Genomic DNA, 26,919 nt, shown 5'->3' with positions numbered 1-26,919 from the left:
GAGAATCGCATGAGCTCCACAATAATAGCTTGGATGTGTGAACTTCTTCCTTGCCATGCCAACATTGCCAGAGTTGTTGCTTGAAGCTCCGATCGACTTCTCTTTCCATGAACGACGGATTGAATCTGATGAATGTTCTTCCGTGTTCATCACTGAAGGCAAGGTAAGATTTGATACCTAGGGTTCACATTAACATTTGGGATTACTCTTATTAAGAACTGGAATCAAAACTGCAGCGTTTTTGATGACTGTGTACATGGATTCTATCCTATCAACAACACTCAGTCCACGTATAACAGCTACTGGTACAGGTAGGATCTTTCGGTTACTTTTTACCTGTAAACCGATAATAGGGTCCTTTTGGTCACACGGAGAGAATCGATGAGGGCCGCGTTGTTAATTTCTAATTGTGAGGGGGCGCCAGGTCAATTTTGTAAATAGTTAGGGACCGGGGAGGGGTTTTACTTGGCAGAATATTTCAGACACCAGAAGAAAAATATCCATTTCATTTCCCATTTAAAGAAAATGTTAAAAGTGATCATAAGTGATTAATGGAAGGAAACTATTCAAGTTAGAACATTAAGAAGGAAAGTTAAAGATACGGTTTAATCCCCATTTAATCAAACTTTTTCAAATATTTCTACCAAAAGAACACATTTTCCATTTAATAAATTGATATGCCAAGAGTTGAAGTCAACTAATGTTAATGAAGCACATACTAGGACAAACACAAGATTCATGCAGAAAATTTAAGGGAAGGGTTCTTGAGAAATAAAATAGAGTCCACTTTAGTCATTAAGTCATTCCTTCGCTCGAAGATTCCAACTAGTAATCACACCCTTAAAGTTCATGTATAAAAGTAGGATTCTTTTATCAAAATTATATTCTATCATTAGATATATCAGTATTCCCTTTCCACTATATTAGCACTCTTGTAAATAATAGTACAAGAAGGAACAAGGAAACACATGAAAGCAAAATTGTCATGTGTGTTCATTAGTCAAGGGACGGAAATTTAAGGATCCCATTTTAATATATAAATGCACTAAAATCTTAAATGTGATCATCTACGACACCTCCAAGCCATAGTACTAATGTCAATATCTAAGGAAAATCAAGTAGTTCAGTTCATGATTATCACTTAATTTCAGATGTATAATAAAACATTCAGTTGATCAATAAGAAAACATTTCAGATGCAGACAATGTTCAGCACAGAAAATACTTTATTTTTACAAGAAATTATCCAGTCAACAATTAAATTAAAATGGGATATGAAAGAGTAAATTTGTTATTCTAAAATGGAATATGAAGAATCAAATACCGCTCTAACGAACAAAGAATTGAACGATTCAGTTGATCACAGCCACACACATGTAAAAAAATTAGACCCTAACATACAAAAACTCTATCATCATCAACAACCATAATCAACCACATTCTCCCAAAGTTTCACTGATGAAGTAGAGTGAAAAAAATAAAACACAACCCACAACCAACATTTTCAAAAAAACAGAGTATGGTAGTTGAGAGCAACGACTTTATTACTAACCTGTTGTTCAAAAGATGACTTCTAGGTAATTAATCTTCACAATAGGAGGCGAAACAAGTAAGAAAATTTTCAAACCTCCATTACTGCGACACCCATGGTGCTTCTCTGACGGGAACGTATATGAGGGGAAGAAGAGGAAGAGAAAGGGTCAATTGGATTTCACTTTTGAAGTGGTTAATGTTTGGATTTTCATTTAACCCCTTTCTCATGTCAACGACGTCGTTTTTAAAGATTTCGGCGCCAACAGTAAATTAAAGAAGTGAATCAGCCAGAACTTCACATTGTTAATTATCTCGGACACCCAAATTATGTAAGTTTTTATTATTTAATATTTTGATTTAATAAATATAATAGTGATAATATTAGATTTTAGTAATCGAGTAGAACTAATAGAATAGAACTAATTAGTTAAGTTTAGAGGTTTAGGAATAGAATAGAACTAATTAGTTTATAAACTCTGAATTTTTTATTAATAATATGCTTTTTTTGGAATGAAATGTATGACTAGTTATTATGTTTTTGGTACTGATAGTTACAATGAAAATGTGATATTGCAGGGTTCATGGATGTTGATATGTGATCACTTTTTGCCGTCGGACTCGTACAACCCAATTGTTGAGGGGCATTTACGAGAGACTAGTTTTTACCATGTTTCTCAGATTGAAGTCGTTCAATGCCAGTCAATAATGATTAATGATCTAATCGAGAGATGGCGGCCAGAGACTCACACATTTCATTTTCCAGTTGGTGAGTGTGCCGTGACGTTGGAGGATGTGGCGATGATTCTCGGTCTGCCGACAAATGGAATTCCGGTTATAGGACCAACCATGAGTAGTTTTGAGGCCTTGGAGGCCGGTGCTTGCACCACTTTGGTGTTGCACCGAGGAAGACAGACTGTAGAGGAAGCTTTATAAAACTGACGTGGATTAGGGGTTTGAAGGATCGCATAGTGTTGACTGATGATATTCAGATTCAAAGGTACGTCAAGTGTCACATAATGTTGTTATTTGGGACAATTTTGACCTGATGAAATCGTGTCGATCAGAGATAAATCCTACACCATCGCGTGTCATCACATGTTGGCACAAGTTACTTAGAAAAAAGTACCACGCCTCAGAAGTCTCTCCCTCCACTATGGCAAATGCAATAGGCACAATATTGTTATTGTCATCTTGTGAAACTGCTACCAACAAACAACCCTTGTATTTTCCATACAAATGAGTCCCGTCCACTTGCACAACTGGCTTGCAATGTCTGAATGCCCTTATACAAGGGTAATAACTCCAGAAGACTCGGTGCAGTACACGGATATCAGGAACCAAATCATCCCCCCGGTATGCAGACATTGTTTCAAAGTGAACCACCGCTGACGGCTCCTTGTGACACATGGCCTCAAACCATATGGGCAAGGCTTCGTACGATGCTTCCCAACCTCCGAAGATTGACTCCACCGCCTTCTGCTTTGCCAACCATGCTTTGCGATAACTGATGGTGTAGTTAAACTTCGACTGTACTTCCGCAATGACTGATTTCACATTTATAGATGGGTCAACATCTACCAACGGCTTAATTGCTTCTGCAACTGTCTTGGAATCCAATTTCGAATGGTCTTGAGAAATACTAGATCTGGTACAAGTGTGACTACCATTGTACCTTCTTATCTTCCAACAGTACTTCTTCTGCATTTTGGTAACACTGATCAGCCAATCACAACTTGCGCCATATTGTGTACATTTAGCATAGAATGTCGTCGGTTACGACTCATACACCTTATAGTCTACACCTCTACGGATTGTATAATCCTTCATCGCCTTGATTATTGCCTCCCTCAAACTGAATTTCATTCCAACCGTGAATTCACCATCCACCACAACAGGAAGCTCTATTACAATCACACAGCAAGATATGTATTCTCGTAAATTATAATAGTCTATATTTTAACAGATATAATTATAGTCTATATTTTAGCTATCTTATCTACTTAAAGACCTAGTAAATATAGTACATACTAAATAACTATTAACTAATAAAATAATCAAATGCATGTTACACAAATTATAATTCACAGGTCACATATTTTACTCTTCTGATCTTATTGATCTACTACCCCAAACTATCACATAACTATCTTTCTTTACATACCTGCATTTATATATTGAGAAAACTTCGGTGCATGCATATCCTCCAAATCCAACGACCGCATGAAAGAAGGCTCTTGAAACGGTTGTTGGTTTGCTAGTACATTTGTGACCTCCGCCATATTTGCGTTCATAGTGCCGTCAGCTTCATCTTCTTCTTCACCCAGACCAACGATCTCATAATTACTTTCAAATTTCTCCTCGATATCACTATTATAATCTTCCAATTAAATATTTCGGCCCGCTTCTGACTGCTCGAACTCAATATACAGCTCAATGCACGACATTCGATGGCAATTTTCAATATACATTAAAAATATTTCATGCATGTTCGCTTCATCCATCACGTATTTGGTTTGAAATTGAACGAACCCACCAAACACGGCTAAAGGATACCTGTACAAAATACAAGATACTCTCCTAGATATATGAGGATCTATCTTCTCACAAATCACACCTTTTAATTCCTCAAACGACAATGTGTACGGAATAACAACATCTAACGAATTTTCACATGCAAATTGAACTCTTTCATACGTTTGTAATAAAATCTGTCCAAAATAATATATTTTCAAAATAACTCTATCATCCATGATAATAGTGATATACTAAGCACTCTCAATCACACTATTATTTTCTTTTTGGAAGAATGAAGAAGGAGAACCAAAGAAGAGGAGCAACATTACTTCCTGGTTTTTTGAACTAGACGAAGAGGTAGGAGAACTAGTGGGGAGTTCTCAAAGTAATCTTTATGTATACAGCAACAAGTAAATCGGACGGCCTGACCGCGTCCTCGCATTTCAAATTTTTTCATAACACTAATCAGACCGTCCGATTAGTTTCAACATATTTTCTCTGTCTTGAAATCGCTGGACCGATTTCAGTACCCTCAACGTTCTGCTTCGCACAAAACAAAAAATTAAACGCCGTCACAGGTTGTAAATCCATCAATACTCCATAACTGAGCGTAACTCATATATCAAACTCATATAACAAAAATTAGCCGGATGAGGCTCTCACCAAAGCCACTAATCATGAGAAATAAATTTCAGCTTTGAATTACTGTCAACTCAAGCGTTAAGCTTATTGGTAGTAAATACAAATAATGTTATACCAACAAATTTTATCCAGTAACATCTAGAAAAAAAAGACCATTTTAAAATAAATCTTCATTTTTAACCACCAAAGATTAAACACTGATAAAACTAACCATAAACAAATTAAACTAACACTATATCCATAAAAGATAAATTTTTTTTAACAATACTATCTAATTGTTAAATTTAAAGTTGACTCTATTAAAATTATTTAAAAAAAAAATTAACTTATCCTTTCTCTCATCTTTCCCATCCCATTCTTTTTAACCTCTTCATGCTTAGCTTTCATCCATGGATTTCCAAATATGTTTATTCTGTACAATTAATTAGAATAATTCTAGCATCCAAAAAATGAATAATAACTTAGCAGAAATCACAAAATTCACATACGCAAAAGTTCAATTGTTCAAATTGTTAATTTAGATAAGCCACCACGTTCTTGAGAAGTATTTTTTCCCTAAATTATTTTTACCAATAAAACACTTCCAAATTTGTAAACAAAAAATAAAAATCTCAATAATACAAGTAAAGTAGTGATGACTAGACATTGTTGTTCTTGAATTTTCTAACTTCACATCTTATTAGGAATTTGTGAGTTTTGTCATTATCGAGAAAAAAAACCAACTTGGTAACCCAAACCTAATCTTGGACGGCAGTGATATCCTAAGCCTTGCAAACGACGCGTCCACCAGGATGGGAGGTAGTGATTCTCGATATGGTGCGACTTGGCTAGCCAGAAAAGCAAGCTAAGGCGACGAGTCTAAGTCTGACGTGGCGCGGTATCGTGAGGGAGAGATTACGGAAGGGTCGTGCGGTGGGATAAAGAGAATAAGAATGAAGAAGGGGAATTGATTGGGGGGAGGTTGGTCGAAAGCACCAAGGGACAAGAGTAATAATGACCACTGTAAAGTGTTTTTTTTTCCTGTGAAGAAGGTTGAGTAATGGGGTAGAAGATGTTGAAGGGTTTGGACGGGAAAGATAATTAGGAGGGTAATTTGGGGAGTTTAGAAAATTTATAATGAAGTCAACTCTAAATTTAATAATTGAGTAGTATTGTTAGAAGAAATTTATCTTTTATGGATATATCGTTAGTTTAATTTTTTGTGATTAGTTTCATCAGCCTCTAAATTTTTTATGGTAAAAAATGGTTATTTTACTCACCATTTTATTTATTCTGATATACTCTTCTTTTTATAACAGCAAGAATAAACTACCAAAATAGGAACGTTGATAAAAATAATCCTAAAAGATCCAAAAACAAAAAAAAAATCCTAAAAAATTAATAAATTTGACAAAGACCATTAAACATTAACCGAGCACATTTTAGTTAATAAAAAATGTTGAGTTAGCATATGAAAGAACTTAGATGACGAATTCTACTTTATTAATAATTTTGTGTCATTATTAATTAAATTAATATTAAACATGCTAAAAAATAAAAAAATTCCAAATTCATATCAATTTCTTACTTATCTTTTTTCTCTTTCCTTCAATTTCTCCTTCTCCTTTTTCTTAAATCTCTAAAGAAGAAAAAATATTCATTTTTTTTAAATCAAATACATTTTCTCACTCAAACACTCACTCCATTCCACCCACTGACAAGTAACCACCTCATAAATTTTCACGATGACCTCTAGTGCAAATCTCTTCTACTTCATTTTTATTGTCACTTCTACCTCTCTATTCTTTGCGCAAAAAACACAAAATACAAGACAACAATATACAAAATATATATTTTTTAATTTCAAAATTATACTAATATACACAGACAAAACAATACTAAAATCCAAATTCAAATCCAATCACATAGACCCTTACTTGAACATATGCATATGAAAAAAAGAGAAGGAAAAGAGAAAACGAAAAATATAGAAAGAAAATACATGAAGGCAAAACAAAGAAACAAGAGAGAGAAATATGAGAGACGATGCCGACACTGGTTGTCCTTTTCTTTCCCTGCTCACCAAAATTTCTGCCACTGTCTGAGCAAATTCCTCATGCTACTTTCACCAATTTGAACGTATGAAAAAGATTAAGACTAGAATTCTAATAATTTGATTGAATCTTTCGAATACCGAATTAGTAGTTAGCTCTAACATCAAATATCAATTATATTATATATACACTCTAAAATTTAATTACTAAATAAGTTTTTCGTTTTTTAAACAAAGGAGTTTAGCACAATAAAGTGGAGCGAGACAATAAGAAATACAAACACATCAAATAACAACCAAACAACGTATCAACACAAAGATTTATCCCATTGTCATATCTAATATTGTCATCAACAACAAAAGAGATCCATACCCTTCCACTCCTTGTAGTTAAGAAAAGACACGTTGATGATTTTCTCTACATGTTTTCTTTTATTCTGGAATATCCTTCTATTTCTTTTCATCTAGATGTTCCAAATGATCGCAAAGAAACATATCAACCATTTCTTGCGCTCCTTCTTTCTATTTGTTACTCCTGTCTAACTTTGAAAATGTTCCTTCAAAGTACCTGAAAAATATCATTGTCTGCCAAAATCAGATATCCATGCACATCACACTTGCTAAGTAAATTCAGAGCTAAGAAACAAGTGGTGAATACCTTCAACATCCTTGTTATATAATACAATACATTATCTTTCTGATTAACAATCCCGATCTGACTCAGCCTTTCCTTTGTATTCACCCTGTCTATCAAGACAAACTAAACAAACAGCTCCACTCTTGATGGAACTAACTCTAATTTCCAAATAGTCCTAATAAAACTGTAATTTGTTCCGTCTTCCAGAAGCATTTCCGCCTATAACAGCTTCTTGTGAATTTTGGGTCTGCATCATCTTGCTTTCATCTTCTGTTTTATCAATCTCTTTTTTTTGAACAATTTTTTCATTCCGTGCTTAAAAAATTGCCACAATATCATCTTTTTCATTGTACAACATTGTTTCTAACCCCATTACTGATTTCCAAGTCCTTTTGTTTTCCAGTATCTGCTCCTCCAATTTTGAACACTGATTGCCACTGGCCCCAACATCATTGTCATCCCCTTCTTCCCGGATAACAACCTCTCCAACTCCATCCTCGTCATGCATCGAAGCCTCCCTCCCTCCCTTTGATCCAATTCTTATACCTCCATCAACAAATTCTTCATTAACCCACCATCTGTTTTCAAATTCAATATTATCACTGTTTGCATTATCAGTCCCATCGTTCACATCATCATCCCGATAGTCCCCATCATTTGAATGCTCAGCGCCATGAGCCCCATCATCACGAGCTTCTCTAATCATTCCATCCCCCATCGCCAACGATTGCATCGAAATATCGTTCCATGATTTTTTGCGTGTTGCTAGGCATGCTACGCTACCGCTTCCATCGTCCCCAACGTCCTCAACATAATCCACATTCTTCACAAATTCAGTGGAGTGTGGCTGGGCTTCAACGTGGTTCAACGGGCACTCCGAATCGTCGCTTACATGGTTCGCATCTCGGCCACCTCTGATGCAGTGGTCTCCTTCTCCATCGGACAAATCAATGTCATCTCCTCTATTATGCCTTGCAAAATGGGTAGGCATACTCTCTCTAAGAATCTTGTTACCAACCCGACCCGGTTATAGCGGACTCGGCCTAAATGCAATGCCTTCTTTAGTGTTGTTCACCCATGTTGTTGATGAACTTGGGCCCATGTGGCCTACTAACCCCTTTTTTGTAATTTGTTTGTATTACTGGCCCATACATTAGACAGACATTGGTTTTTTTTATCCCTTATGGCTTCTTTTTTCAGCCCATTATGCCTGCTGCTACAGTTCCATGTCACTGTTTTTTCAAATTCTACTTCATTATTTATAACATCACATCCCACAAAATCAGCACTTCCTTCAATATCTCCATAATCTGATTGATATGATTCTATTTTTCTGTGATTATATTTTGAATGGTCATTAATTCACTCATTTAAAATTAGTTTTAAAATTACCAATCTACCCTTCTCTTCTTCATCCTCCCTTAGCACCTCCATTATCACTTCTGCTGCTTGATCTCCATAATCTAGCGGGTTTGTTAATTGTTAGCCTTACCGACCTTACAACCATATCTGCCCATTTACTCGCTGTACCATTCTTTCATTGTTCGCAGCTTGTGCCACTTTCACCATCATTTTCCAGGTTACAATGCAATCTATATGCTTCACGTCCCACCTCTTTTACCAATACATCGAAGCCACTAGTACCTATTGGAATATGAACCTATTCATTAATCACATCCATAACACAAGTATCAATTTGCAGACGTCTGACACTGAAGGAGATGCACGATTCCATTACTTTATCACATCCAACTACTTCACCTCATTGACCTTCTATCATCTTGAAAATATTCACTGACTAAGCATGCAACAGAACTCCAAAACATTCTAACCACACTCTTCGAATTGCACTTCGCTCCAAGTCTATACACCGTGAAACAATTGTAAAAAGCTAATCATTTTAAAAATGTATGTTTTTTCAACATTCAACACACAATAAAAAATCAGAAGAGTTTTATACGCTCCCAGTTTTCGTACTTAGATGACTTGAGGCAAGTTCTTCACAACCATTTCTTTCAAGGAGTTAAAATCAATAGCATTCGTCGTACCACCTACTAAACTTCTCCATAGCTAATCCAAATGTTCTTTTGACACAACTACTTTCACTTTTTTTGTCCACCCGTTTTTCATATAGATCTTGTTCTTTTTTCTGCTTCCTTAATTCTTTTACATTTATAAGTGAGTTTATTTGGGTCTCTTCTTGTTGTGGCTGACGAATTATAGTATTTTGATCGTCACCCTCTTCTCTGTATTCTCTTCATGTCCTTCCTATCCGACATTTTACTGTATTTTGTTTCTCTCACAAAACAACATTGTCTCTCAACTTTATTCATCATTTTTGTTATAGTCTTCAATGCCCTTTCATTCATTGTATATCGTACGAACGCAAAAATTTATATATTATCACTTTTTTGTTTTCACGATAAATATATGTTATTTATGTGTCCAATTTAATTGAACAGTTGAAACAATTTTCTCTTGAATATATATTCAAGAAGATTATCTACAAAAATAAAGGACTCATTCTCTAAATGTCGATACTCTTTTTGATTTCAAATTCTAGGATCCTTAACCTATTCTTTAGTTCTACCATTTTTTGTGTTTTCTATCTACGCTTTCTATAACAATAATATTGTCTTAATTACTAAATAATTAAGTTATTCGTATAGAATATCATTCGAAAAAAATATTGATTAATATATACTCTTAAAGATCATACATTAATAAAATGTCGATGTTTGTATGGATTTTGATGGTTGTTATATAAGACGTTAAAAGTTAAAACATAGCATTGTTAGCGCTAACATTTGTAGTAATAATTTGCATATTTTGGAAATAAACTGAAAGAAAGAAAGAAAATAAGAACGGTGCATGAACAATAATATGAATGTACCAGACTACCAGTCTAGTTGTCTAGGTGCATGGAATTTTTTCTTCCCCTTGTATTTAAATCAGCATTAACCAAGTTTCCATTTTTCTTATCATCTATTTTTTTTTTCTTCTGCATTTACTAATTACAAACCCTAATTTGGCAAAGAGCATAAACACCTTTGAAAAAAGAAATTGAAAGCTGGCAAGATAAAGACGAGCGCCACTTTGAAACGACGTCGTAGAAGATCCGTGCATGAACCGCACGCGAATACCGAATCCGGTGCTAAAGAACATAGACACCACCTTGAACACACTTGCACCGATAAACAACGCTTAGTTCCAAATTCAAAAGGAACTTCCTCTTTCTTCCCACTCACAAGCATAAACCCTTAATCGGCGGCAAATGGCGCACACTCTCCTTCAACCTCCACCGTTGTCGTCGTCTTCTTCTTCTTCGGCCATGTCTTCCTCTTCCTCTCTCTTCCCTCGTGCCTTCGCTCTTCAATCTCTATCCTTTGATCATTCCCGCACTCCAACCTTCTCTCCCTTTACCTCCCTGGTAATTGCATTTACAATTAATAGTTTTAATTTTCTCATTTGTTCTTCCCACACACTCTCATTTCCCAGTTTACATTCTTTTAATTTAAAAAAAATGGTCCTTTGTTGTGTTAGAAATGTGATATGGTCCAACCCCTAAACTGTGTCAAAGGCGAACCGGTAATTCCAGTTCTCAATGAACCCTCGCTTCCCAAGTTCCTTGAATTACCAAAGACTGGGAGAACAGTCAATAGGAACGGTAACAAGTTGAAGCTTTTCTCTGGCTCCGCCAATCCTGCACTTTCTCAGGTTAATTCCATTAACAAAATAAAAGTTTCTAGTTTGTTACTTAGCGTGAGTTATCTCTGAATTGGATAGTGTTGTTGTTTTTACTAATTTGCTATTTCCTTTCATTCTAGGAAATTGCTTGGTATATGGGCCAGCAGCTTGGAAAGATTGCTATAAAGCGATTTGCTGATGGCGAAATCTATATCCAGTTGCAAGAGAGTGTTAGAGGTTGTGATGTTTACCTTATTCAACCAACTTGCCCTCCTGCAAATGAGAATCTAATGGAGCTGCAAATAATGATTGATGCATGTCGTAGAGCTTCTGCCAAGAATATCACTGCTGTCATTCCTTACTTTGGATATGCCAGGGCTGACAGAAAGGCAAGTATTCCATACCTTGAAGCTTATTCTCTTTGGAAGGAATTCATCTGTGTGGTTTGTGAGGTAGTGAAGCAGCTAGTCAATTGATTGCTCATTTTTCTTCTGTGCACATTGCAATGGAGAAATTATTTGTTTTCTCTTGAGTTTAAACCATCATTGAATCAGATGTTTGTGTTTTTGTGTCTTATAAGATAGTGTTAAGCTGTCGTTGAATATGATGTTTGTGTTTGTATGTTTATAGGATAGTGGCTCGTTAATATAATTTTTTTGTGTGGCAATATTATTGAAGAAGATTTTCAATCATGGTTTGTTTGATTGATGAAGCAGTTGAAACTAACCAATGATTGGATTTTCTTGCTCTTCCCCATCTCAGACTCAAGGGCGTGAATCCATTGCAGCTAAACTTGTTGCAAATCTTATTACGAAAGCCGGTGCAGATCGTGTTCTTGCTTGTGACCTTCATTCGGGGCAATCCATGGGTTACTTTGATATTCCTGTGGATCATGTACATTGTCAAGTAAGATAGATTTAAATGGCAGTGGTTAATTTTGACATTTGTTGACAGCTAGATGTTTTTTAACGGTGCCCTTCTATGCCCACTAGCCTGTCGTCCTTGATTATCTTGCCAGCAAGAGAATAAGTTCAAAAGACTTGGTGGTTGTTTCACCTGATGTTGGTGGCGTTGCAAGGGCACGAGCTTTTGCAAAGAAGTTATCTGATGCACCTTTGGCAATTGTCGACAAAAGGCGTCAGGGACATAATATAGCTGAGGTGATTGCTAGAACTAAATATGTGCATTATCAAGGTCATACTAAATTCCTTTTGGAAATGGCAGTTATTTTTTTGTTTCTTATGTTTGAGCTTTACTCTGCAGGTGATGAATCTGATTGGTGATGTAAAAGGAAAAGTTGCAGTTATGGTGGATGATATGATTGACACAGCTGGTATGGGATTAACTTTCACTTCCAATTTCAACATTTGAATAGGCAGCAGACTATTGGTCCTGAACTTTTATTTGCTGGTTGTTTTTTCTTTTGGGAATGGCAAAGGGATGTGTAATGCTGCCAAAATGAGTTTTCACTAAATTGCATAAAAAAAACATTTCTGTCAATTTGTTGGGGTTATACTAGTTTGAGTTCTAATTGTACTGCATTTCAGGGACCATTGCCAAAGGTGCTGCTCTGTTACATGAAGAGGGAGCCAAAGAAGTCTATGCATGCTGCACTCATGCTGTTTTCAGGTATTAAGTTGCTTGTGTCATAGATATTAGGAACTATCAAAAGTTTTGTAGAGTTGGTGTCTAACTGTGCAGTGTTATACCCTAATTGAATCATTAGTGCATCAATTTACACTAGTTGTGATATTTTACTCGGTAGAGCCTAGAGATGCCTCTTTTACTGTAGAAAGTTGGAAACCTCACAGCATAATTAAGTGTTATCACTTTGATTAAGTTGCATCTGAATTCTGAAGGAATATTATGTTTATGTTTATTGCTTGTTTTGTTTTATTGAAAAAATTATTACAGCCCTCCTGCAATTGAGAGGTTATCTGGTGGCTTATTTCAAGAAGTGATCATCACAAACACCATTCCAGTTGCAGACAAGAACTATTTCCCGCAGTTAACTATTCTTTCCGTAGCAAACCTGTTGGGTGAAACAATTTGGCGTATTCATGATGATAGTTCTGTCAGTAGCATTTTTCTATGATGAGTTCAGATTATTTATCATAGATGATAGATAGATAGGTAAATTAAATCAATACCTGTCTGGGACCCAAGATTTTCTTATTTTGTATCAATTTTACTGGGTTATCACTCAGTAGTTTTATATATATATCCTTTTGGAATGTTCAACTTCATGCGTTGTGATTAATCTGCAATGACATATGGGCCTAACTAGAAACTAGTTAATATCATAATTTAAGGTTTTTCTAATAATTTTACTGGAAGTCAACAATGTTCTTCACAAACCCATACAACACGTTAGGCCTAAATTAACAATGATTTCTGTTGGGCGAAAAAAAGGGAATCCTTATTTGTATGGTTGCAACTTGATATATAAGGTGGAGAAAAACTTTGCATCCAAACTATATAGTAAAAGGGTTTGATACCTGATAGTAAATAAAAATTAACTAGAACTTTGATTAAATTCCAAGCAGCGAAATGATGGATCAAAGTCTAAACTTAAGAAGATTAATAGTTTTTAAACATGGGGACAGATAATGTCATATATCAACTTAAGATTTGAGATCAATTAGACAATTACTAATGCTAATTCGTTTCCAAAAAAAAATTCCAAAAAAAAGTAAAATGTAAAATGTGTAATACTCTCTGTGAAATTTTTTTTATATCTTTATATGTTAAATTAAATATTCAAACTTTTATATGTGAAACTGATTAAATTTTTATCCTTTTAAATATGAGTTTAATTTTGATGCACTAATAGTGTAAAACGTTGTATACTGTCGTGCAATCATATTTGTTTTTTTAGATGACCATTAATATAAAAGGTATATATTTTTACCGATGTGACGTTATGTAATTAGATACACGTGTAACACTACTTTATACTAATAATGCATTAAAATTAAATTCTTTAGATATTCCATTATAAAAAATTAATTAATTAGAATAAAAAATTATTTGATAAATTTAAATAATTTATATAAAATGTAATAAATGTATATAGTCTACTATATATTAAGAAGTGTAACATTTTCTTAATTTAATACGCAGGGTAGAGAATATAGCGAAGATTAAAATGCAAAATATTCAAATTATGTATAACAATATTGTGGTGATTAGAATGGAATGGGCCTCAAAAGCAAGTCCGGCTCAATCCAAATCAGCTGAAAACCCTAAAACCCTAATCGGTATTCTATAAATTCAGAAGGTTCCTCCATGTACTTCGATAAGGCATAGCAGGTAAAGTTTCATGGATGAACTTTTCTCTTGCGAACACACCTGAAGTCATTAGAAGGATGAAATTGGTTGAGACTTGATGCAGTGATGAACAAATAACTGTGCCAGAGGCGAGTTTCTTTCTTGAGCTCGTCGTTGATGGCGCAATCCTCTAAGAAGTTCTGAGCTCTCAGCTTCATCGATTACATATCTCCCCTCCTTTTCTGTTACGTTTATTCAAAAATCTATTCGTATTTTGGATGTGTGAATTAATTTTGGATTTCGAATTACTGATTGAAATTAGGGATAGGGTTTTTGGATGAATGAGAGGAGAAAAAAGTGCGATGTGACGAAAGAAATTCATTGTCTGTCAATCCGCTGATACTTGCGTGATGTACACATGAATCTCGACAGGCTCTGATCGCTACTTTTCCTTCCTCTTCGTCGTCATCTAACACCTCTTTTTCTTTTTCTTCTTTCTTTCTTCAGATTTTAAATTTTTATGCTCTATAATTTTGAAAACGAAACGATTTTTTCCGTTATTTGCAAGCAAGGGAAGTAACGTTGGGCATGTGATGAAACTTATTTTGACAAATGGGTAATTTGCGTCTGAATTCTTTCATTGATGCTATACACCTTGGAGAACTGATGCCCTTACCCTTCCCTTGTCTCTGTTTAGATCTAAAAATTATTAATCCTGTTTCGCCAATACCTAAATCAGCAACTAATATAAAATATATATTTAATTAATTTTAATTATTGAATAATGTTGAAAAGTTATAGTCGTGTTTCCAAGTTTTTAATTTACCAACAAAAGAAAGCTACACCATTTGATCCCCAATTCCTTCAACTCGCTATAATAAAATTGAAAGAAAACATTATTGAGGATTTTACATGACGAAAGAAAAACAAAACTTATATAAAATAGAAATTCATAAAGTCAAACTAAGCATTGACGAACCTACAATTTTGCCTAATTTGTCCTTCATTTCCAGTAAGTACATTAATATTCCCCATCTTGATCATGGATTTAGCAAACGACTTAAAGAAAAGGTCTTCATTGGAGGCATAAGCCCAAACCTGCTCCGTTATTTTGCCATCGTAATCTTGACTAATCAACACGTTATCAGAGCCTAACAAGCCATTCCCTTGAAGAATATTAATGAAGTAATGGTTGTCAAACCTGTTTGGGGTCTCATAATCCAACGGTGCAAATTTGTTGTCCCTTCCAGTAATGGGGCACACGGACTGTAGGATCCTTCGGAAGCTTGTGTAACGGTTATAGTGATCATAGCCATAGTGATATTCCTGCTTCGGTTCATAGATTCTTTGCCTGAAGCTCACACATCTTGCTCTTCCAATGGTGTGGCTACCTGATAGAGCTACCAAGTCTCCTATGTCGAGTTCCTGCTGCGCAAAGTTGTTGATGAGAGCTTCCAAGGAAGAATTTGGAGCTGGGATCAACAAGTTTGCGCCGCTGAAACTCGATTCTAGAGAGTCTTTCCTCCCAAGCAACACTTCCCATCTCGGTCCTCCTCTCTAATAGTAGTAGATGTGATAATTAGACGATTATGTAAAATATTTTATATTGTTCGTGTATTAAAATTATGATGTACCAGTTGAACTGCGTCACGAGCTGCAAGTGCAAGTATATCAGCACAAGAAACTGTTAGGGGACATTCCTCTTCAAGCAAGAACTTGATCTTGTCTATGATCTCAAATCCACGCAGTGAATCCTTGTTTGGTCCTGCTTCTTTTTCGCTTGCCATCCCTTCAACGCTGTCCAAAAGCACCGATGCGTCGCACCCCTGCAGATGCATCCACATGGTGCTAGGAATCAAAGAAAAGAAATGCTAGGTGACGATTAGAATATATTGTTTTTGATCATTACTTAGTCATCAAGTCAATTCTCATCTCGTACTTTTAAACATTAATAGTTAATTGAGTCAAAGAATAATGTATAGAGATGGTTTAGTTTAATTGATTACCATCACAAAACAATCATGAAAGTGTAGTCGCAGTAATGATGCTGCTAAACGAGGATCTTTCAACACTGCTACTTCAACATTGTGTCTCACTATCTCTTCAGCCAAGGGACACTTGTCTTTGTAGTACTCATGAACAAGAACATCATCGTCATCGCTCCGAGTCAGACTTGGTTTGTTGAGCAGAACAGTTATTAAGATCAATAAGAGTTTCATATGCTCCATTGATGAAAAATGTACTGATCCTGTTTCTTCCCAATGTGTTGATTGATACTTAAGTAGCTAGCAACCGCTCTGATAAAGATGTTTTCTTGTACCGTTTGATTTCAATTTGTTTCTGCATTGTCAAACCAAACTTGCACTGCAGAATTTTTTCAGGTGCTTTCGGTTTAACCAAGAGTTGATGCAACTACCATCACCTAATTGCATTTTCTTAACTTCTGTTTTGGAGATTGTTTCTTTCTTTTTGGAACTGCCTTTGGTGAAGTGCATATAAAGACAATGGATTTCCCTACTATTATAATCAAAATTTAATCTTTCTTTTGAATATAATCATGCTTCTAATTTCCTAAGCAATGTGGTGTCAAATAATTTCCAACAGTCAGTCAGGAACCAAGTCCATTGTATAAATCAATATTCGGCTTACATAGAATGTATCTACTAGTGTGTTTCAAAAAGGGAAAAAAAAGACCAAAACTTTATTTATTGTCTAAGAACAAATAAATGGAATGATTGTTTACCAAAGATGGAAAAAGAACCCCTATTTATATATCAGCCTATTACTATGTACATATTCTTTTTAGTGTAATAATTATATGGCTATGCCTATTGGCTTCCATGTAACTCAGATTTGCCATAATGCTCCTTATAAATTTGCCACATGACTTCAAAGACAGAAGAGATCTCACACCCTGTGGGAGAAGCAAGAAATCATGTTATCTCCAATCCATGCAAGTTAAATATGATAATTGTATAGATAACATTTATTTAAAGATGATATAAAAAAATAATTTCCCCTACCAAGTATATTGATTGCTCCGGTTCTTGAATGAATGCCTCATATCTAATAATATGATTCTATCTCACCATCTTCATCAAGAAAGATCTCAGGGTGTATTGCTGCACTATTGACATTTAAAACTCTCTTAAGTTTTCGGTGGTCAAATACTTCAACTTCAACCAAGAATATTGAACTAACAGGTCTATGATCTGAGAGCTTAATTTCTGCACGTTCATATTGAAGTTGCTTTATACCTTTCCCTAGCCACAATATACGGTCACACCTGCATAACCATACTCAGAATCAAACTCTGCATAACCATGCATATACCTTGATCCAAACAAAGATTTGGGCTTGTTTGTTTGTAGAATGTTGCACTTACCATGCTGGAGATCTCTTCTTTTCACCTTCTTTTGTGTTCTCACCAACATATCTATCAGAGTTAAATTCATACTTGTAAGTTGGTGGAAAGTTTATCAATCCCTCTCTCCATCCACTAAATACATGCCCCTCTCGCAATTCTTTGCTTAGCTGCAATACAAATTAAGTGGAAAAATTTAGAAATTATCTAAGATAAACCAAATTTGCATCCATTTAAATTAGTAGTATATAAACAAACAAGTAAAGTTGAAAGATTTGATGATGACAAAAGATAGCACTCTTACTTGATCATTATTCTTAAGTTGATCCCACTTCTTTAGAGCCACCAACTTTCGAACCTCGGTATCCAACATGTCAATACGATAATTCAAATCCCCAAACCAGAAAATCTGACTGTTACAGCAGGAAACAAGTCATCAATGACAATGAACACATAATCTTAAAGAACAATCTGCATAAAGCTTGAGGTTAATAAAGGCTTACTCATGAGATGGGATTGTTTGTGGTTGATCTGTATCAAAGACAGAAGATGATGAAAAGCAAGTTCTTCTTAGGATTTCGTGAACATCGGAGTTTCGCCTAGCTCCATCCTTTTGGCCGGAAGTAAGGTGGGAGCAAACGAAGCACAGGCGTGACTGATAGAGAGACATACTAACTGAAACAGAACCCTGCATCAGTGAGAATTGTGTTGGTCATAACTTCTATGACTAAGTTCACTCAATTTAGTCCAAAAAGACTAATGATGATGATCACATAATGCATGATATTATCAATGATTGCTTACCTTGTTTCCCATGTAGCCCATGAGACCAACACCAACAGGAGAAACTTTCAAATTGTTAATGTGTCTTCTCAACTTCCTCTGCACCCAAACAGAGACATAGATCCCTACCATTTGCTTGCTGACGATCCGAACATACCTCGGCCGCGAATTCAAGGCACTTAATCCATCTTCATTGTCATGAACATGGCTTTCGGGTAACTCAACAAAAGCATCATCTTCCTCAGCTGTTAACAGGTCAGTGACTTCATCTAAGGACTCAACTATTTCAGGTATCACTTTCTGCTCTTTCCACAACAATCCCAAGTTTCCAGAACTATGGTGCGAGCGCTTCAATCCAGCACCATATATCAAAGAACTTTCATTCCTGTTAAATCCAATTCTTGCTGAGCTACTTAGTACTCTCCTCAACTTTGCATCTGAATCAACAATTTGTGGGATTGCATCTAGTGGTCTTTCAGGCCAATCTATTATCTTCTGAAGATCAAGGCCATAGATTTTTCTCAACTCCAAACTCTTGCTTATCCCAATTATATCTTTAGCTTCATTCTGCTGATGCAGATCATAATTGTCAGCTACAGTTCCCACATACTCCTCATTCATCACCATATCTATTGCATTACCATCTATATTCTCTGCTAGAAGAATATCATCAGCAGAAGTAGTTCTTAGCACCGGCGAAGGAGGCGCGCTGTAACTTTTGTGTATTCCATCAGGCTCACAAGACTTGTTTAGTGTTCCTCTAATGATTGCTTCCCATTTTCTGATTGGTGCATTGTCCTCTGCTCCTAGTACATTTCCAGCATTCAATGGAACTACCTCTTGAAACCTGTGGTAGCAGAGATATAATCAACTATCATTCAATAAAAGACAGTTCTTTGATTTGGAATCTTGAGAAAGTGGTTACCCCAGAATGTAAATATCTGCTGGTTCTTGAGTAGAAAGCCATTCATCAATCCCAAGATCTTCACTTGGAGTTCTTCCAGCAACATTCCAAGTTCCAATTGTTACCCTGCAAAAAAAAAAAAAAAATGAACCATGCTCAAGATGCATATTTCATTGATTACTGAACTTGAATGTTGATTATGCAATGCATGATTATAATCACCACATACCTCACTTCCTTAGAATTTATGTACTGAGCACGAAGTGTTTCTGATTTCCCTCTTCTGTGTCTTGTCTTGTTTCCCTTGCAAGCTGCATCTGAATCACAAATATCAAATCAAAGATTATGATTAATTTCCATGCAAACCATGCCAAGATGCTATAAATTTTTGTAACCAGCAAGAGAATTATTGCCTGATGATAATTGACTTTGGAATATGCATTGGTTCCCTTGAGTTCTAGGTGGATTATCTTGGAGCATTCGAGTTCTTGAATCCTTAACAGAACCTGAAACAAGAAGAGGAAACAATCAAAGATAAAAAAAAAATAGAAACAAAAAGCAATGAATACAATAATGTCCAAATGCATACCATCATCTTCACTCTCAGTTTCTGTTTCAGTTTCAGCATCAACTTCATCTTCACTAAAATCATTGGCCTTAGGCTTAATATTCAGCCACTTTTTCATCACAATGGAAGGCCAAAAGGCCTGCTACAACAAAATAGAAAAACCATGAAATCTAATCACATAATTAAGTGTCAAAGAATCATGTTAATTATCAATTTAATTACCTCTGAACGTTTTCCTCTCTTTGCCTTCATATGCATCTTCTCAGGTCAAAGACTACTACAACAACACAACAACACAAGCTTCTTAAATTAAATATATAGAAATAGAATCAATCACTGACATTCATTCGGTGCTATATGAATTGACATGTAACATATATATATATATATTTTTAAATATTAGAGGCACTATATCTGACATTGGATTAATGAGAAGGAAGATTCGTACAAGGAGCAATGTTAGAAAATGACAGAAAATGTTAAATGTGTGTGTGAACATAAACATTACAATTACATCCACAATCACAACTTGCAAAAGCATAAATAATAACACTGCTGGTCCTCACAGCAAAACTCTCACCACGTCTCAATTTTCATATAATTAAAAAAACAACCACTATACTTATTCAATTCGAATTCCAAGACATAGAAAGAAACCATGTCACTTTCAGATGAAGACTTGTATGTTAATTAATTAATTTCTCATAATAATAATAATAATAATGATAAGCCCCAACAAACACAAGAATGCTGAAAATATTAATGTTGATGACTAATATTTGCTTAGAATTTTGTCATAATCAATTAAGCAGGTAACTAGTTAACAATAATGCAAATAAAAATATCAGATAGAAACAAGTACAAATTTACCAAGTGCCAGAAAAGTTAAAAGGGTGTAGCAAAAAAACATAAATACATACACATACATATATATATTTATATATATAATCACCGTCAAGATTTGCAAAAAAGACCCCACAAAATGGTAATATGTCTGTAACAAAGCAATGACCTTATGATTAAATTAAGCACTAGTTGACACTTTGACACTTACATTACATAAATTCTATATATATAAAATAAGAATAAGAAAATGGTTGGTTCAAATGGACAAGTAGAAACTACACTATACTAAGGAATGCATGATTTAATAGACAGCTGTAGACCCATTGGTTTCTCAATAGATCTTGTATTCTGTCTCCTATCTTTTTTCTGGCCCTTCTTTTTTCTCTCTTCACAAACCTAAATCTATATATAAATTATAATATAATGAATAAATTAAAAAGGGTAAGACATTGACACAAAAATTGAAATATTATGAGGGATGGCAAATATGTAGGGCCATTGCTGAGCACACTACTGGTGAATGAAGATAAGAATTCTGTCATTCTGTGATTTTTTCAACCCGGTCAAATGAACAGAACTGGTCTAAAATTTAATTACTATTATCCATTTTTATATATTATGACGGTTCATTTTATGGTACCATCAGAATCTAGACAAGAAACAAAAAATATTAATTCTATCTCTCTCACCCTTCTGTTTGAACTTTGAATGTTTGAATAAGATTACAAAAAATTTAATTTTAATTTTAATTTATTGATAATATAAAATATTTTATATTATCAATAAATTAAAATTAAAATTAAATTAAATAAGAGTAGACTATACAGAAACACCTAAATTACTATTTTTGATGTGTTTATCTTTTCTCAAAGTGGATTAAGCCAGCAAAAGGAAGCTACCTTCTTGTTTGTGAAAGTTGTAATAATGGCATGTGGACCATTGGGACTTGGTGAGGGACACCCTATCTTATCAGTGACCTATGTTAGCCTTCATAGCCATAAAATATGAGTTAAGACAAATTTCATCAATTTTTTTTTTATTTGGTAATTTAAAATATATTATTATTATTAAGTATGCATGTGACTAATTCATTTTGATCTGATTAAAATTCTCTAAAAAAATATAAAGATCTCTCAACAAAGAACTTTCATGTTTCTCAAAAATCTTTTATGTTACTTAGTATTGAAGGTAGCGTTTGTTTGCAGAGACTAGAACTGAGACTGAGAGACAGAGACTCAGTATTATGTTTGTTGAGCTAGAGACTGGAACTTAAATTTCTGTCTCCGTCTTTAAAATTTCAGTATTTCAGTACCTCCAAAAAGTAGGGACACTAGAGACAGAAAAATTTAAAGACGGGGACAGAAATTTTATTTATAATTTGTACCTAAATTACCCCATCCAAATTTTATAATTTCAAAATTACCCTTAATGTAAATCTAGGGCTTCTTCATCAACCATCGTGAGTTATCTTCTCATTCTTCTTCACTACAGCCACTGCACGCTCAAGCATTCTTCTTCAAGAACAGCCACTGCGTCGCCGCTGGCCTCGCCACCGCTAGGTAAGTAATTTGCCGCTTGCGAGCTCATCTTCCTATCCCCCATCTTCTCATCTCCTCTTTTTCTCCTTCACAGGAAAATCGAAGAGCGAAGTTGCTACCTCTCCCCGATTGCTGTCCACCTCAACCATCAACTCCTCCTCCGAACTGCGCTGACCAGGTTAGTTTTATACAACATTTCATCTTTTCTGTCGTGCCGTAATCTTTAATTTGGATTTGTTCGTGACCTAGCATTGGGATTTTTCTCTTCTTGTGATAATCAATTTGATCTGTGGATTTAACCATTATTTTTGTAATGTTTAAATTAAATTTGTTTGTATTTGAAAGGTGTATTTGTACTCAGAACCTCTTTGCTTGATTTGTAATTATTTTTGTTAATGGTGTGTAGTAGCAGCATTGAAGTTAAAGAAGTTCTTTGCCTGGTGTGAATTTGTTCGTGACCTAACATAACCCATTTATTTCAGCTTTATAATTAATGAGTTTATGATGTTTACTTCCTTTTAAATGCCACTAATTGGATGATTACTCAATTTATTAGCCTAACAACATCTATTTGTTGATTTCATTCTGGAATATACTTTTTTTCCCAATTTTTCATGTCTGGGACTACTATTGTTCCATGTCTGCACAGAGCTCTCATTAGCCTAACTCAATTGGACCTTATATTGTATGATTGAATATGTAGCACAAACTTGCAAGCAAATTGTTATTAGTTACCTTGGTTTATTGTATTACACTGCACTTGTAAAAATTTTCATGGATAAAGCTGATTCGGTTCTAGACCTTATTAAGGTTTCTCATAGTTTGAGAATCATAGTCTGATAAAGCAATTACTGCTATTTTATGTAAAAATGGTCTAACTAAATTTATTTATATATATTTTTATAAAACATAAGTTGTACTTGATAGAGTGCTTAATCAGATTTAAAGAAGAGGGGAAATCAGTATAACTGAGTGTGATTCATTTCCTAGACATAAGATTTGCAGTGTTTATTTTGAATGTGTAACTCTAGATACAGTCACCTAAAAATAGGAAAACGTTCTTTTACAACAAGCTTGTTTTAAAATCTTTAAAATCTTTTAATATTCATATCATGTGTCTCAATTATTACAGGATCACAACACCAAGAACAAGCCTTTTCAATTCTTTATGGAAGAAAAAAACTTATTTCTCATTAACTCTTTAAATATTGGTTTAAGATGAGAATATCATCATCTCTGTTATTCAAGAAGAAGTAATGGTAACATAAGATAAATAATTTATTTACATAGAATGATAGTTTCTTGTTAACCTTATTACATAAAAATTTATCCACTTTCAAAACATCAACAAATGCAGCACATGAGACAATATGTCACACTCGTTCTGAGTTGGTGTCTCTTTGCAAACTGTGCCACTCACTCTCACTCTCAACCACATTGCAAGCACCCCCCTCTTTTTTCTCATTGCACTATTAGACCCATTTTTTCTTCTTTCTTCTTGTGTTCTAACTTCTAATGCCACTCATAGTCGCACCATTCTGCCTTAGCAATTTTTCTATTTCTTTCTCCCGTTATGTTGCCGCTGCCATACAAACCACTTGTGGCTCTTCTTCTTGTGAAAGTCATTGTTAACCAGACTATACCTTAAACAGTCAGCAAAAATCATTTAGCATGTTAACAACAAATAGTAACACAACACAAGAATGGATCAACTAATCGAAATAAAATGCACCAACGAATCTAATCAAAACAATTTTTCCAATTCAATATATCTTATTGCAATTTGCAAGAACGGGAAAGACCACTTCTGCCTACATCCACCCTTCAATTACTCCTAGAACCGCTAACGGAGAACAGAAAGCCCAAATGGTAAATTAATACAAAAACATAAAAGCTAAAATATTAAGAAGCACAAAAAATGCAACAAAACCAACAAAGAATTACAAGCCTAATTAACAAATAATGCTAAAGTCCATGCTTTTATAATGTACATAATGTCAGTACTAGTAGCAACTTTTCAAACCATGCTTGTTAATAAACAATAAAACAACACGTGTGTTTAATAGAACCAATTATTTGATAGTAAATAGCTATCAGGAACAGTTTTGAGGATGAAGAGGAAGGAAATATGATCAAGACTGAATGCTTGTCAATTCATTTAATGAAAAATAGTGTTTGTTACAATAAGAACAGTACATAGACTTTGTGAATTGTACTAATGCTCTGTGGATAAATAAACTGTGCCTCCAAAACAAAGGAGAAACACACTAGGTGGTAACCATTAACATAAAAACACTAGTGTATTAGAATCTGCAACTCTTGACAGCAAAAATTCAATAAACAATTGTGAAAATCAGATTGAGAAGTCAAAAAGGAAATAACAAACTTCACTAACTACTAATTCAGGCAAAATACAATTAATAAACAAACTAACTAATGTCTAATCTTTTGTATTTAAAATCAAATATTGGTGCCTCTAGCTTTTCCAATAAATTTCCATACAACAGTGAGTACTAATTTTGATAACAAAAAAGGGTCACAACAGGAACATAATTATGATAAATAGCTCTCATATCATCTTTTTTTATTTTCTATACAGTAATCGTCAAAAATAAATTTTAAAAAATAACAATCACATATTTACAAATCGGCAATTAACAAGCACAAGTAAGCTGAAAAAAATTTATGCTACACAAACAATGGAATCAGCAATCAGCAATCACACATTCCCAAATCTTTAAAAAGGATGACACAGAATTCATAAATCTGCAAATGAGGGCAAATAGGAACTCGGATATAACAACTTCAGAAATCTTCAACATTTGAAGCACAAATCATCAATTTTAAGCAAATCAGGGCAAATGTCAATTCATCCAACAAGGGATTTAAACGTTCTCATCAACATGCCGACAAATCAGAAGGTGAGGGTTTCACAAATCAGAAAATGGGGAATCAAAAATCCCTCCTGAACTTCACAGAATTAACAAGCAAATAACTTAAATTCAAAGAACATACCAGCTCCGTTGACAGAGAAACACTGGAGACTAGACGCAGAGCTCCGAGACAGTGGTGACGCAGACCCACCGGCGTGGATACACCAGCAGCGTCACAATCCGAGGGTTGCAACTGGGGCCACGAAGATGAACCAAGGAGAACTAGAGAGGCGCCACCGTGGTTTCCACCATTGGAGGTGCTACCTGCAGCGGGTCAGGCTCCAGGAATTCACGGCAGAGGAGAGGAGAAACGGTAGAGAAGAGGAAAAAAGGGGTTAGGGTTGGATGCTGATGAAAATGAAATTGTGTTTGGGGTTAGGGTTCTTAATTTAAATTAAGGGCATTTTAGTAATTTTAAATATTTCGTCTCCAATTTTTATTTCGTACCAAACAGGATACTGAGACATAAATTAGTCTTGTACACTTTCACACCAAACACAATACTAATACTTATTTCTGTCTCTGTCTCTTGGTCTCTGTCTCTCTGTCTCTGTCTTTTAGTCTCTGTCTCGCAAACAAACGCTACCGAAGTGACTTAGTTGGATATAATAATCTTGATTTAGCCATAGCCAGCCTTAATTACTTGGTTTTATTTATCTTTATGACGGATCTCAAGGAACACGATTCTGTGAAACTTTTTCCCATTAAAAGAAAATCTAAACCAAGAGATTAGTTGTATGTAATTATGTATATAAATGAAGCAAGAATAATATTATTTCAATTGAACAAGGGCTTATTTGTTATTTCATGCAATGTCGTCTATGTGATAAAGTACGAATGTACTACTTTAATTTGTATCACAAAATTCAGGTTTGATGTATATTATTATACAATCTTTTTAGGGCAATTCACCTAAATAAATTGTTTCACCTTTTAAAATTACGTAAATGCATTGTTTTCAAAACGAGGACGTAAATATATTATTTCATATATCTATGGAAACTGCTACTGGCAGTAGCAGTTTACATAAATATAGAATCCGCTGCTGTCAGTCGCGAATTACGTTTTGAGTTGTGACAGTATGGAAATCGTTGTTGCCTGTCACGTGTGTAAACCTAAATTATTTTATTATTTATAAATTTTAAAAGAGATGAGAATAAAAAAAATTAGTCTTGATTTATATAATTTAATATTTTGAGTATTGTATTTTTTTTATTTATAATTTGGTATCAATTTTTATAATAAATTCAAATAAAAAATTTATTACATGCATATTTATATTTTTTAAATTATATTGTGAAATGATAAATTAAATTTTTTATTTATGATATTATTTAAATAGTATATACCATTAATTATTTGTTTTGTAATTATTTTTTTAGATAAAAATTAGTTTTACTATTTGTTTTCATACTCATGTCTTTAGCGATTTACACACGTGTCCCAACCATAATCATACTACCATAATTCAACGTAATCCGCAGACAGCAACAGATTCTGTGTTTATGTAAACCGCTAGTAACAATTTCTATAGATATATAAAATAATGTATTTGTGTCTTCGTTTTGAAAATAATACATTTGCATAATTTTAAAAATAAAATAATTTATTTAGATGAATTGCCCATCTTCTTAGATGTACATCAAAAACATCAATCAAAATTAATCAT

The 26,919-nt window shown here is 34.4% G+C and overlaps 4 protein-coding genes and 1 long non-coding RNA gene across 9 annotated transcripts; 1 reads left to right on the top strand and 4 right to left on the bottom strand.

The window, feature by feature from the left end:
* On the bottom strand, window positions 2,535-3,811 carry LOC107640020. Its single transcript, XM_016343568.1, has 3 exons — window positions 3,694-3,811; window positions 3,321-3,433; window positions 2,535-3,230 (listed from the first exon to the last, which is right to left on the bottom strand). Exons 1-3 carry the CDS (start codon window positions 3,809-3,811, stop codon window positions 2,535-2,537), a joined length of 927 nt encoding a protein of 308 aa, XP_016199054.1.
* On the top strand, window positions 10,370-13,285 carry LOC107642636 (ribose-phosphate pyrophosphokinase 1). The gene is made up of 8 exons (XM_016346048.2): window positions 10,370-10,787; window positions 10,901-11,074; window positions 11,185-11,433; window positions 11,807-11,950; window positions 12,037-12,204; window positions 12,308-12,377; window positions 12,592-12,673; window positions 12,959-13,285. Exons 1-8 carry the CDS (start codon window positions 10,632-10,634, stop codon window positions 13,137-13,139), a joined length of 1,224 nt encoding a protein of 407 aa, XP_016201534.1. The 5' UTR covers window positions 10,370-10,631; the 3' UTR covers window positions 13,140-13,285.
* On the bottom strand, window positions 14,173-16,832 carry LOC107642635 (peroxidase 20). 4 transcript variants are annotated; one of them, XM_021122900.1, is made up of 5 exons: window positions 16,321-16,832; window positions 15,949-16,140; window positions 15,516-15,871; window positions 15,294-15,425; window positions 14,173-15,013 (listed from the first exon to the last, which is right to left on the bottom strand). In XM_021122900.1, the coding sequence occupies exons 1-5, from the start codon at window positions 16,540-16,542 to the stop codon at window positions 14,872-14,874; spliced, it is 1,044 nt and encodes a 347-aa protein (XP_020978559.1). In that variant the 5' UTR covers window positions 16,543-16,832; the 3' UTR covers window positions 14,173-14,871. The 4 variants fall into 4 exon arrangements, with proteins under 4 accessions (XP_020978559.1, XP_016201532.1, XP_020978560.1 ...); XM_016346046.2 differs by having other exon boundaries at window positions 15,294-15,871; XM_021122901.1 differs by lacking the exon at window positions 14,173-15,013 and having other exon boundaries at window positions 15,248-15,425.
* Window positions 17,053-20,455, bottom strand: LOC107642633 (type I inositol polyphosphate 5-phosphatase 2). Of its 2 annotated transcripts, XM_021122899.1 has the most exons (12): window positions 20,437-20,455; window positions 20,156-20,210; window positions 19,955-20,072; window positions 19,779-19,871; window positions 19,595-19,682; window positions 19,387-19,491; window positions 18,483-19,308; window positions 18,182-18,366; window positions 17,983-18,091; window positions 17,700-17,848; window positions 17,338-17,600; window positions 17,053-17,228 (listed from the first exon to the last, which is right to left on the bottom strand). In XM_021122899.1, the coding sequence occupies exons 2-11, from the start codon at window positions 20,189-20,191 to the stop codon at window positions 17,381-17,383; spliced, it is 1,929 nt and encodes a 642-aa protein (XP_020978558.1). In that variant the 5' UTR covers window positions 20,192-20,210; window positions 20,437-20,455; the 3' UTR covers window positions 17,053-17,228; window positions 17,338-17,380. The 2 variants fall into 2 exon arrangements, with proteins under 2 accessions (XP_020978558.1, XP_016201531.1); XM_016346045.2 differs by lacking the exon at window positions 20,437-20,455 and having other exon boundaries at window positions 19,595-19,676; window positions 20,156-20,294.
* LOC110271712 lies at window positions 23,599-25,625 on the bottom strand. The gene is made up of 2 exons (XR_002362308.1): window positions 25,333-25,625; window positions 23,599-23,960 (listed from the first exon to the last, which is right to left on the bottom strand). It is a non-coding gene; the product is annotated as an uncharacterized LOC110271712 (long non-coding RNA).

This window comes from Arachis ipaensis, chromosome B05 (assembly GCF_000816755.2).
Source record: "Arachis ipaensis cultivar K30076 chromosome B05, Araip1.1, whole genome shotgun sequence".
Lineage (NCBI taxonomy): Eukaryota > Viridiplantae > Streptophyta > Magnoliopsida > Fabales > Fabaceae > Arachis > Arachis ipaensis.
This window is presented reverse-complemented; position numbering and strand designations above follow the sequence as displayed.

What these genes read in the sequence shown, in the direction of transcription:
- LOC107640020 (XM_016343568.1), bottom strand. Translation starts at nt 3,811, where the DNA reads ATGGCGGAGGTCACAAATGTACTAGCAAACCAACAACCGTTTCAAGAG. An exon ending in TTCTCAATATATAAATGCAG is followed by an intron (nt 3,434 to 3,693) that starts GTATGTAAAGAA and finishes TGATTGTAATAG; the next exon opens with AGCTTCCTGTTGTGGTGGAT. An exon ending in GTAGAGGTGTAGACTATAAG is followed by an intron (nt 3,231 to 3,320) that starts GTGTATGAGTCG and finishes ACCAAAATGCAG; the next exon opens with AAGAAGTACTGTTGGAAGAT.
- LOC107642636 (XM_016346048.2), top strand. Translation starts at nt 10,632, where the DNA reads ATGGCGCACACTCTCCTTCAACCTCCACCGTTGTCGTCGTCTTCTTCT. An exon ending in ATGCCAGGGCTGACAGAAAG is followed by an intron (nt 11,434 to 11,806) that starts GCAAGTATTCCA and finishes TCCCCATCTCAG; the next exon opens with ACTCAAGGGCGTGAATCCAT. An exon ending in TGATATGATTGACACAGCTG is followed by an intron (nt 12,378 to 12,591) that starts GTATGGGATTAA and finishes ACTGCATTTCAG; the next exon opens with GGACCATTGCCAAAGGTGCT.
- LOC107642635 (XM_016346046.2), bottom strand. Translation starts at nt 16,542, where the DNA reads ATGGAGCATATGAAACTCTTATTGATCTTAATAACTGTTCTGCTCAAC. An exon ending in CTCGTGACGCAGTTCAACTG is followed by an intron (nt 15,872 to 15,948) that starts GTACATCATAAT and finishes TACTACTATTAG; the next exon opens with AGAGGAGGACCGAGATGGGA. An exon ending in CAAATTAGGCAAAATTGTAG is followed by an intron (nt 15,014 to 15,293) that starts GTTCGTCAATGC and finishes AATAATTTTTAG; the next exon opens with ATCTAAACAGAGACAAGGGA.
- LOC107642633 (XM_021122899.1), bottom strand. Translation starts at nt 20,191, where the DNA reads ATGCATATGAAGGCAAAGAGAGGAAAACGTTCAGAG. An exon ending in CCAAAGTCAATTATCATCAG is followed by an intron (nt 19,683 to 19,778) that starts GCAATAATTCTC and finishes TTTGTGATTCAG; the next exon opens with ATGCAGCTTGCAAGGGAAAC. An exon ending in CAAACAATCCCATCTCATGA is followed by an intron (nt 18,092 to 18,181) that starts GTAAGCCTTTAT and finishes CTGCTGTAACAG; the next exon opens with TCAGATTTTCTGGTTTGGGG.